This window comes from Apostichopus japonicus, chromosome 23 (assembly GCF_037975245.1).
Source record: "Apostichopus japonicus isolate 1M-3 chromosome 23, ASM3797524v1, whole genome shotgun sequence".
In the NCBI taxonomy this organism is placed as follows: Eukaryota; Metazoa; Echinodermata; class Holothuroidea; order Aspidochirotida; family Stichopodidae; genus Apostichopus; species Apostichopus japonicus.
This window is the reverse complement of record NC_092583.1, coordinates 17,541,554-17,553,928: the sequence shown is the minus strand read 5'-3', so window position 1 is coordinate 17,553,928 and position 12,375 is coordinate 17,541,554. Positions and strand designations below refer to the sequence as shown.

Sequence of the window (12,375 nt, the reverse complement as noted above, 5' to 3'; positions counted from 1 at the left end):
CACAACATTACAAGGATAACTTGAACTAGATTTGAAAAAATTGCGAATTATTTAAGGCATTTTGGTGAAGTGCTTTCGTCGGCTTCCTTTCAAGTCATAATTATATAATTAAAGATCAAAGCGACTTGAACCGCTTCAGTTAAAAAGAAAACATTATAGAACAAAATCGCGGTAATCGCATTGGAAATGGTTACCGTTCATTGTGTGTAAATGTCAAAGGAGTCAAATACATTGAAATGAAACTACTATGTGTCCTAAAAGGTATTTGTTGGACCCTCTCATGTTGTTTGGATAACACAAATCTTCAGAAGTCACTAACTGAAATGCCTTCGCACTTAACAAAACTTCAAACGTATATTATAGACCAAACACAAGTTTCATTTCAACTGGAAATCCTGTTTTCTATTGTATATTTTGTAGGCTGAGAGAAAACACAAGTAAGACAAAATAATTTGCCTTCGATGAAACATCTGAATATCAATAATTTCAGAAAGCTGCCACACATGACTCAAAGGTAAACAATCTGCAGTAAATTATTTACCATGGTTTTTTTTTTCTTTACCATTTTTCATTTGAAAAAAAAACGCAAGTTGTTGTAATAGTTGCTATTCTGACCAACCTGCGTGCATGGTTTGAATCTATTATGAAGTCAGTTTCTTCACCATATTCGAGCATGTTTCCTATTGAGACTTTCGAAAACTCGTTTCGTGCACGTAGTTTGATGAGGCAACTTCATTGTACACTGCACCAACACACACAACATGTGTCGTAAATTATAAGAATACCCTTTAAAACATGGCGACAGATCTGCTGTAATCAGTTCCCCAAGAAAGGATTATTACCATTTTGTTCTCTCTCCGTTTTTAGATAGCAAACATTTTCACATCCTCTAAAATGTGATAAAGACGGTATCATGTTTAATGCCCTTGGGCGGGGCAGTAGTTGACGCCTCCAACCTTGTCACATAACCGTGTCAATTCTAAACAAAACTTGTCACGTATTTTGTTGCTTAGTGCAATACAAACAATTAATATCTATAGCATATCTCAAGTATAAACATTGAAGATTTTCTGGTTGAAAGGGGATGTTGACCTCACTTTGAATGTTTCTCTCATGTTGTCTCGACAAACATTGTCTGAGAAGTCTGTATCCTGAACAATTATGAGTCATAACATGAATAGGTCAATGGACTTACAATGTTATAGGTTCAGTAATGTATTCATTGCTAGTGTACCCCTCAAACCACCGTCAGTCACACCGACCCACCCCTCTACACTCAATCACACCGACCCATTCCTCTACACTCAATTATATCGACCCACCCCTCTACACTCAATCACACCGACCCATTCCTCTACACTCAATCTTACCGACCCATCCCTCTACTCTCAATCATACCGACCCATTCCTTTACACTCAATCATACCGACCCATCCTTCTACACTCAATCTTACTGACCCATCCCTCTACACTCAATCATACCGACCCTTCCCTCTACACTCAATGATACCGACCAACCCCTCTACCACCTCTAGTCAATCTAACCCATCCCACCACCCTCTTTCATCAGGGGGTGAGAGTGAATGAAATTGAATATGGACGATGTTACGAATACACGTTATTCCTCTCTTCTGTAGCTAGGGTTACCCACAAGATATCACCTTCCTATCACATTGCCTTTAAGAAGACCGCGGTATCAAATAATACTTTCACAATTCAGTTAGTGTTTATATACTGTAGGTCGAAGACAAATATATGCATGATTTCCATTCTCTATTGTTGATATGCAACTAAAGAATACAAGTTCTTTCTGTTTAAACAATTACCATAGTCTTGTCACGCTCCGTTATTTCCTATAAGTAAACCTCTCGATGCACCCCCCCCCCCCCACACACACACACACCCTCCCACCCATCTATCCTCTGTTGAAGTACCAAGACATAAAGGCATAATCTTGCTGGATAGGATATTCGTAAGCTCAATAAAATTAAAACTGAATTTGCACTTATAAATCAGAAACAGCAGAAATCGTTTTATATTTTGCCTTAAAATGATCATTCGAAAAGTTTAATATATAGGCCTATATAATAGGTAAACTTTGGGAAAACCTTGTCACGTAGTTTTCAATTGAAGAATAGAAATTTCTGTCGATTCTGTCGAGTCGATCCATAGGCCATCATATCTCGAACTAAAATATAATTGTGGCAAATAGAAATGCACTTTTTCCTTTATTTTCACTTTATAACGGAAATAACCTGGAATTTATGAGCCACTAAAGCTTCATAAAGACCATTCCAGTTGTATTTTTTATAGACCAATTCAATTAAATCATAAACCCACACAAGTTGAACGGTCACTCATTTGGAAAGAATATATATATATATATAGGCCTAGGCCTAGGCCTATACATATAAACTTTGACGTTTATAGCGGTATCAACTATTAAGCGCTTCTTTATAATGCAACTATTCATTGGATACACACAGTGTGCTAAGTTTAATTTTACACGAATAAAGAAAACACCGATATTAAGTTCTATAAGGTCGGGAGATAAAATGTTTAACTTTCCACACAACCATCAAATGGTACCTAGAGTTTACTCTACTGTAAGTGAAACAATTTTTAGTAAAATTGTTGATTGACTTGTCAATAATATCTAATGGCGCTTTATCGAAGATTTATATGTGTATACCCGAACGGCGACGTTGAAACACGTTTGTAGTTACGTATTTACGGAATTGGGCTGTGAACAATCTATCTAATCGTATTATTACTCATTTTCATGTCTGGGAAAATGAAGGGATCCCACCTTAGAATAAGATTTTTTTCTTATATTTCGAAGTTAAATGGTGCATTCGTAGCCTGACATATTTAGAAGGTCTATAATTACATCTGAGAATAATCTGTTAATAAATACTTTTGCTTTTTTTTGTGAGAGGATGAAAATGGGTGAGGGTTCACCCCATATCCAAATCACCCCCTCCCCCTTCCCGCATCCGCGCTTGCTTCCCAATATCAAACACCTTGTCCCTTGACGATTTGAAGCTTATTTGATATTTATAACCAGCAAACAAGTGACTCAATGATTATAGATGAGAAAATTGAAAAACTTCAGCGAAGATTGCAATTTTTGTGTAGTCATTTTAGTCAAGATTTATGTTCCTAATGTTTGGTAATGTAAACAGTAGCAAATTATTTATAGATTGAAGTATTGCCCTGTACAATATAGGTCGGTGAAGGTTCTTGTCACATTAGTGGCTGGAGACGTTAGTCTGTGGTGAAACTCTCGTTTTAGATTCAAACCACTCATCTTTACATCAAACTTTATCTTTCGAACTTTATTACGTGGTTTGGCGATTGGGAAAGCAGCGAGGTTGCCACAGATATAACATTGTTATTTCAACATAAATTTCCACATAACAATTAAACAGCTCAACATGATCCCCTTGGCGTCGGATAATCAATTAGGTAAAATGCCAAGGGCTGCAACCATATTGAGAATCCATTTCCAAGGGATGCATTATGGCTCTCTAAGATATGTTGGTTTCAAAATTAAAGCAATACTTCGCGTTAAAAGCAAATATCCGTGTTTCATTCAGCTTTCTGGAAAAAATATTCTCTCACTCAATTCTGATTCGAACCAATAACAAAAAATTCTCGTAGATGTTCTACTAAATTGATGTTAATAATGGTAAAATCGGAAAGTTTTCCGTCTTTTTATAGAACTAAAAAAATCGAGAAAAATAGCCATCCTGGTGTGTTGCATTTTGTTGGATCTTGTATCGAAGACTTTCAAAACCAACGAAAAATACACGGAACAAAATAGAAAAGCTTTGTCAACGGTATGTCTTGCTTTTAAGGATAAAAATTATCTCAAAAATGACCCACTTTAGATCGGCTTTATACGAGGTGGATTCCTAATATTATCCTATATTATTGTCGCCTATTTTAGCTTGATTCAAGTTTCATTTCAATAAATGAAGAGAACATAATATTTTCCCTCATTTTCATTCCATGTTCTGGATTCGTTTCTTTCAATTTATATTTAATTTGACAGCTATTCCGAATGTATGTTGAAATTGTCAGTAATTGGCAGTTTACACACCTCTGCTGCTTTAATTGGTTTCCATGGTTACAATGCACTCGGGATCAATTATTCAAGGCGTCTTGACGATAACAACAAAGTCCAAACTTCACAGTTATTGGTCTAAAATCAATTATTACTTGAAGTATGTATATCCGAACGGAAGTCATGTTCTCAAAATTCAATTTCATGCCATTAATACACTACTATTTTTGTTTTTCTAATAAGTATCATAACCGAGTTCATGCTTGCTAGTACTAATTCATATTGTTACATCACATTTGGTCATATCATTATGGGGGGGGGGGGCGGGGAGTGAGGGGGTTTGGTCTATTTCATCGATAAATCTCCCCTTTTGCTATTTAATGCGCTTTCTTTGTTGGCGAGTTGTGATCCTTGGATGAGAAATCTGCTAGAAAATTAAGTAACGGTCCCTCATACATGACACTTTCATTCAGCAGCTTACTGCCTCAAAGTATTTTACCGTCACCGAAACATTCGAGCTTCACACGCCCCTCCCCAAACCATCACAGAGGCATTCGAGATTCACACCCCTCCCCACCCCTCCCCCACCCCATACACCTTACCATCACCAAGACATTCGAGTTTCACACACCCCTCCCCCTGCCCATCATCCTACACATATATACACCTTACCATCACCGAGACATTCCAGCCTCATACACCCCTCCCCATCCCATCACCCTACACACACCTTGTGACCTTATCACCGAGACATTCGAGCTTCACACAGCTTTCCCCATCCCATCACCCGACATACACCTTACCATCACCGAGACATTCCAGCTTCACGTACCTTTCCCCTATGCTACCCCCATCACCATACAAGGACCTTACTGTCTGGGAAATAATCAGGGCCAAATATCCAGGAAAGTTATTTCCGAAAGATGGTATAATTAGTTAGTCGGCTTAATTTTTTACACAAATTTGATGAATAACTGTAAGTAGAGGCCCCGTGAGCAGAAAGTTTTCTTTACCTTTGGACACCGACGATTTATAAATAGCATAATAAGCCTCCCTTGCATGGGGCTACATCAATCCAATTGAATCATACCCTCTTACCAACCTCTCAACAAGCTTCGATTCATTCGAGACTCCTTTGTGAGCAGTAAGTTTATCAAATAAAAAGAAGATCTACTTTATCATCTAACAGTTAATAGCTCGCTTTTTTATTTCCGTTCGTCAAAATATCTGTCTTGTAGTGCCCCGAGAGGTTGTTTTCCAATCTCTTTCTGCTTCTCCATTGTACATAAAAGAATTTGTTTTCATGGCCGAGTGTTTTATAAATTTTCTTTCAGAAAAGTTTTAAACAGGCCCAATTATTTAACCAGAGTATGCTTAATTTCCAGGGCAGTTTTACAAAACGTTTTCAAACTGGACGTTTTGTTGTGTGTAAGTCGCGCGAAATTTTAGTGACAAATTACATACCGCTCATTCCTATATGTATGTATGGTATCTAAGGAAGTTGTTACGGGCTCTGGTGAGGTGATGCAAGCCGTGGGTGTGGGAGGGGGGGGGGTGGATATCGGAAGGGGGAGAGAGAAAAAAAGAGAGAACGGTTGGTAAATTGATGTTAGTAGTAATTGGGTGGCTATATGTAAGTGGTAAATATTGCATTAATTCCCTCCCTTTGGACATGATTTATTCATGACCGATCGTAATATCAGGAGAGGCGTAATTCACATATTTTGTATTTCCCATATAGAATTAGGGAAATTCAAATTGATATGAGGGGGATGGGGGGGGGGTTAGTCCCGACAGATCAAGTAGCACTCCCGTTTTTAAGATGCATCCTGTTCAGAGTTTCTTTGCCTCTCTCGTAGCGTTGTTCAAGCATGAATAGATTTTAGAAAGAGGAACGAACACATGAAATTGCGTTGGAATGTATATTAGAACTCTGTCGGTAATCTAGAATGTATGAGAAGCACTGAAAGTTGCAGCATACTAACATGTTCCTTGTTTCTCGCATCATTTTAAACATTTTAAGATACTTCATTTTTCTCTCGTATCATTTCTCCCGTCCTGATTTGGGTACCAGTTTAAAATCGATATATGACTTTCACTAGGGGAAGAGAGAGACCCCCTTTCTACACCTCTCAATGGCTGTTGTACACTGTCAGCCCTCTTTAACTAAATTCCCTGCCTTCATGAGGGTAACTTATGCAATACCCTAGAATGCCAGAAATAAATCCCCGAATGATAGGCTAATAAAGCAAGCATCGCAGCTGACGCACAATAATATTAGTTTTCTTTGTACAAAATCTTAATTTTGAGAAGGCTAACACTGCATGTAAACTTAAATTTGACAATATTGAGGTGTGCAACACATTGACATCAGAAGTGCATTCTGGTTAACTAATTTGCATATATGGCTACGCAACTGTTGTTATTGTCAATGAGTTATGAGATAATTTGACATCTGTTCGCACCCATTGTATGGGTGAAAAGTAATGCTTGTCACCAACAATACGGAACATTAAATTGGGTTACTGCAGTACATAAGACACAGGTAAACACAGTTGGGACTCACGGAAGGGAGAGACCATTGTGTAATTCCACTCGATGGACTTGTGTAATGTACCGTAATGTTTGACATATCTACACACCTGTATATTCTAAACACACTACCTCTGTGGTAACAACACGAGACTCAAATAATGTATAGTTGTTGAATAACATTGAGAGCGTACACACTCACAAGTGGTTTGAAATTTTGTTCATAACACTATGACATTTTCGTTCCTATCCCATGGAGTGTCATTCTTATTTTATTAAAAGGGTGAAGCGTAGTACATGGCATATTTTACATTACTTACTCTTATCGAGAATGTCAGTTGTATAGTACCTTGTAGCTAAAAATAAGGTTGGAAACCACTCAGATAACCACTTGTAGACTATTTGACCTCCTGGTGTTGCTTTGAACCAGCTCCACATACTGAACTACACTAACAGTTAACATGTTAGGCTAAGGGGGTAGGAAATGGTTTAGGAAAAAGCTGACGCGTTTACAACAGTACATACATATTGCGTTGGATGTATAATGGCATAATGAGGTGTGGAGTGGTGTCAATATTAAGTCTAAATTGCTAAATTCGGAATATTTGTCAAGCTTCGATTCATTACGTTGAAATATTTGACGTCCTATCGGTATAGCAACCCTACGTTTTTGCATTGCTAATAAGGGCCTATATCAGAATGCTCATGCCTAATACATCACTGTCACATACCGCTGTATACTCGTCGCATAACCGTCCCATACAAGTCCATACACACAGTGCGCGCATATTACTTCCACACATACATTTATGACGTAAACATCTCTGTTTGCTTCAAGTTCACTGGGTTACGTAGGCCTATAGTACCACCATCAAAATACGCTGTTACCGAGAAAACCGCATGTAAGAATTTTGATACATAAATTTCTAATGGTGTGTTCCTGTGCAGCTCAAATTTTAAGTAACCAATGAACCACTCTTACACTTTACAACAATTTGTTAGAGTTTACCTTCCCTAGACATCAATCTGCACGGATAGAACCCGGCTGTATTTAATGTTTGTTATTTGTATTTTATGTTATTATTCTTGATCTTCCTTAATCTGTTATCTTTCTCCCCGTCGCTACATATCAAAATGGCTAACGTACAGAACATCCAATCCAATTCCCTATATGGCGAATTAGACATTGATTCTTCAAATTTCATTCTTCAAATTCATTCTTCATTTCATTCTTCAAATTGTTTCAGTTTGTATACCATGAGTGGAGTTGAAGCAAACAGGTATGATGTCATATATTGGCACACTGCCAGCAACACTTTCTAAGCACCCTAGTGAAATTAACATCCAATTCCTACATGGCGTTGTCGAGACATTGATTCTTCAAACTGTCACAGTTTGTACCATAACTGAACTTGAAGTAAACAAGTGTGATGTCACAGATGTACACTGTCAACAACATTCTCTGTTTCACTTTAGTTTGCACTTTATTAGTTTTGACCTTTATAGGACTAGGATTGGATAGGGTTCCAACTTTACCTGATGGGATGTGTTTGGTATAACAATACACCAATGATGTTATAGTGTATTATGCCAGGGAGTAGTTGATTATTCATACCGACATGCATTCCAATATTGAAGAAGGAAATTTTATATAAATATTGAAGAAAACTCGTGCCAGGATACTGTACATGCATACTGTGTGCAACTGTGCTTCCATTATCATTAACCTAAAGAAGTCTAAAATGTAACCATAAGCAAATATATGACGTAGACATGTATAAGGAAACATTTAAAAGGTTTCACTTAATTGACCGAAAAGTGGGAACAATAAAAGCGAAAAGGGGATATAAAAGAAACTCACCGTACTGGCCAAGGGCACTAGAGGCTAAGTAAAGGATTAGTCCGCCTATAGCGACCACCAACGTTCTAGCCCCTGCAAAACTCCACATGATGTGTCAAGAGATTTCCCAAAACTTAGGACAACTTTCTCTTGTAATTTCTTGGTGATGTGGAGGCAATCCGCTTGGTGAAAGCCCGTGGTTAAGTGTACTTAAATAGATGGCTTGGAAGCTATTAAATAGCGTCCCGTACAGTCGGTTACTGCGAACTGTGAGAACATTCAGCTCAATTAAAATCTTGCGTGCTTACTTGAAAAGGACTCAGCACTTTTCTCTAAGCTTTTGAATGAGCGGTCATTCCGGCCGAATGACAACGTGTTTCACCCTCAAAGACAAACTTTCAAACAAAGTCTGTGAAGTGAATACAAAATACCTCTTTAATCCACTAAATCGGAACACAAATCAAACTAACTCTGTCGGTCCTAAAAATCAGTGCTTTCTGATAAATCTCTCTAATCCGGAAATTTCCTTCAAAAAGGGGGGAAAGACGGCAAAGAAACCCTTACTTTTAATTGTGATCACAACAAAAGAGTCAACTAGGTCCCAAGCCTTTTGCGTCCAAGACTCTATAGTGTTACAGACGAAAGTATCAGTCGCTTGAGTGGACATCCTTAGATAGTAACAAGAATACGTAAACTACTGATGTTACTATAGGGGTTAATTCCCAATTTTACGAAAGATTTACTGAGAAGAAACAGGCGACGACAACAAAAGCCTTAAAAGTTTTAGACTCTTTTTTCCTCTCTCTTCGAATCAATAGCATAACAATATCACTGCGTTTCTCCCGAATTTGATTTAAAGGGAAATCGAGTGATTTGGGGGTAACCAAAATATTTCGCTATTTTCCGACGTTTCAGTAACCTCACTGGATTGAAACCAACTATTTGATAGTTAATACTCATGTGGTGCTGCCAAACGAAATGTTCTTTATGTTCATTGGGTGTAAGGGAGGAGGAGGGGGTAGTACAAATACTTTGTTTCTGTGTTGAGATTTCTAAAGCTACGCAACGATCAGAGAATATGTCCCAACGAAGACGAAGGGGAGAGAAGGTTTGTCAATGAATATTTCCTGTCGAAAGTATAACACTGTATAAATAGCATCGAGAAATTCTACATGCATATGCATGTATTTATGTAAAGTTTCCCTGACTGTCACATTTGGTCACATTTCAGCTTCAACGAAAAAAAGGAAACGTTTTACTGGAAAACAGATAATCCTTCCACCGATTATCGATATGAATAAGTATTAATGAGCTGGTTTAACCAAACAGAGTAATAAATCGCTTTCCTCCTGCACTGACTGAAGGACACATTAAATCCATGAATTGAAAAGGAAAGGGGCAAAATACTTCCGAACAATTTTCCTTCCCTCTTTTGATTGATAGCTAACTACCCTTGGGAAGTTTCGTCGAAAAGAAAAAAAAAAAGTTACGGTGAACTAGGTCTCAGCAAGGCAGAATAAAGAACAACAACAAAAATCCGAAGAAGGCAAAAAGAAAAAACACACTGCGGTAGTTTGAAATGAAATTCTTGCTTCAAACAGACTTGACAACTTGTAAACTGCGTGAGTATATCAACACGGTAATCTGTTGACTTGTTTGCGTTCACTTCCCCATTTCAAATGTATCAGTTCCGTGCTCAATACAATCCATCATGGACACATGTGCACTACTCCGCGCCGCTATATCCCAATCAATGAATGAATGACGTGTGAGTGTGTGTGGTTTGTTTTGAGGCAATCTAAATTCGTAAGTGTCACTCCGTTCGTGTACACGCCCATAACTTCATACCATCAACCATCCATCCCATCAGGTCGAATGCTTTCATAGCATCAACACGGCTAACTATCATTAAACTTCTCTCCCTTTTCCGGTTCAAAGATGAAATGAACTTTTCTGAGTCATCTGTTACGTTTATATGTTAAAGTCATCACTGATATCGATGATCCGTATATACGCTGTTCTCCGCGTTGCTAAGGCTGTTTTTTCCCCCGGTTACTGTCGGCAGTATATGAGATTTCCAACAGCTTATATACTTGCGACATTTTCTAAAATGTAACTATCCAGCAGATATACGCATATATTATGTACACCATTTACTCAATAGGCAGAATCCGTCTGACTAGTGTGTTTGTCGAAGATCGAAACTTTGAACTTGGGTAATTAAACTGAAATCGCTTTTATTGATTTAACCAACGAATATGCAAAGTTCACAACTGCTCGTAGTCACGTGACCACTCACAACGTTACCATGCGTGCTCGGAAACTGAAACGTTCCAGTTTTGGAACCAACTTTTCGAAAACTGAAAAAGGTTTCACTGCTATACAGAAAGTAAAAACGCCAAATGTCTTACTTCTTAAAGTCCCTTGAAAGTGTTGGCCCAGGAAGCTTCCCTGTATTTGAACGTGCTAAAAATAGACCTCAAGTTATCACAAAAATGTAGGCCGCATAAAAAATATAGGCCGCGTGAAAAAACAGGCCTCGTGAAACATATATATAGACCGCGTGAGCCGCCCTTGAAAAATCTGAACTGTATTCTTCTTTCCCAAATTCCCGGTTAAGTCGCTTTTAGCGTATCGGGTTATATCGCCGTGGGTGTTCGGCAAAACAGAAAAATAATATACAGACTTATCCGATGTAATGATGCCCACCTATTGCGATGGTTTTCTTTTCATTGAGTCATACGATCACCCTTGACGTCCATCAAAACCAGGGAAATGCTACTCAACTGCTAATATGTGGATGAGTCGTTTTCAATACGTCTTAATTAGTCAAGATAAACCTATAAGAAACTCGAGAGAAATACCTGGAAATTAGGCGCGATATGGCTCGTTACAGTCGGGAATTATACCAGATACGTCTTTCATTGTTTCCATGGTTACCATGCTTACTTTGGAATGCTAAGAGATAACACTAAATCCTACTACCGTCCGCCAATCATACGAAGCTTCCTTCTATACATGTTGGAATAAACAGGGAGCTGGTGTAACAACGTACCGCGGTATTCATACTCGGTATAGCCATGGAGGTACCTCCATGGTATAGCTGGATCGGATATCTAATCTTCTCGTTTCGTCTTGCCCCAGGACAAGTGTTTTCTCCAACTTTCGGGTATCGATGTCATTACCAGTCTTCTCGTGACGGCCCATCTATCATGGAAGTATATTACTGTCCTGTCTAAGGAACGCAAAAAGGGACACTATATATATCGTCGTGCCTAAAATATACGTCGCTGTACCAATCTTGTACGTTGCTGTCCTAAAGCTATATGTCGCTGTACCGAAAATATACGTCGTCGCACTGAAAATATATGTCGCTGCTGTTAACGGAAATGATGGTGTATTACTAAGGTGCTCAAATGTAAATAATGAACTTAGTTGTAGGCGTGTCTGGATGCACCAGGTTTCAGTGAGAGGAACTATAACGTTTCTAACGATATCGATCAGTGACCGACAATACTGTATACGTAACGAACAGTATAAGCTGTGTTTGGACACGCCAGCTCCCATCCCTCTCTCAGCTGATTGAGGTAGGGCCTAACATAAACAAATACTGACTGCTGAAGTGATGATAACATTGCGGACTGACTTGAGCTCTGAAAATCAAACAAAGGATAATGTTACAGTATGTTTCAACTGAGTTAATATCCTACCGAAGAGCCACAACATGATGTCACAGTGCCAGCTCTTAGTAAACATTACTTTATTATAACGGTATACTAGTGTAGGCTTAGTACGTCACTGTGACGTATATAAATAGTGCACCGCCGATGGGGTTGAGTCTCTGATAAGGACCACTCTGGGCTGGAAAGAAAGGGGTTTTCAATGACAATGAATGGTTTCAGTAAAAAAAAAATGAAAATGAAAAAAAAAATTA

The 12,375-nt window shown here is 38.3% G+C and overlaps 1 protein-coding gene across 2 annotated transcripts in view; it reads right to left on the bottom strand.

The window, feature by feature from the left end:
- The window catches only part of LOC139965010 (von Willebrand factor D and EGF domain-containing protein-like), a 50,031-nt gene extending 39,400 nt beyond the window's left edge, over positions 1-10,631 (bottom strand). Inside the window, exon 1 of one of the 2 annotated variants that reach the window (XM_071967160.1) lies at positions 8,463-10,631. In XM_071967160.1, coding sequence (XP_071823261.1) covers positions 8,463-8,550 — 88 coding nt within the window. In that variant the 5' untranslated portion in view covers positions 8,551-10,631. The remainder of the gene's footprint in view (positions 1-8,462) is intronic. The other variant, XM_071967159.1, reaches the window with a different exon arrangement.
- Between the last annotated feature and the right edge of the window lie 1,744 nt (positions 10,632-12,375).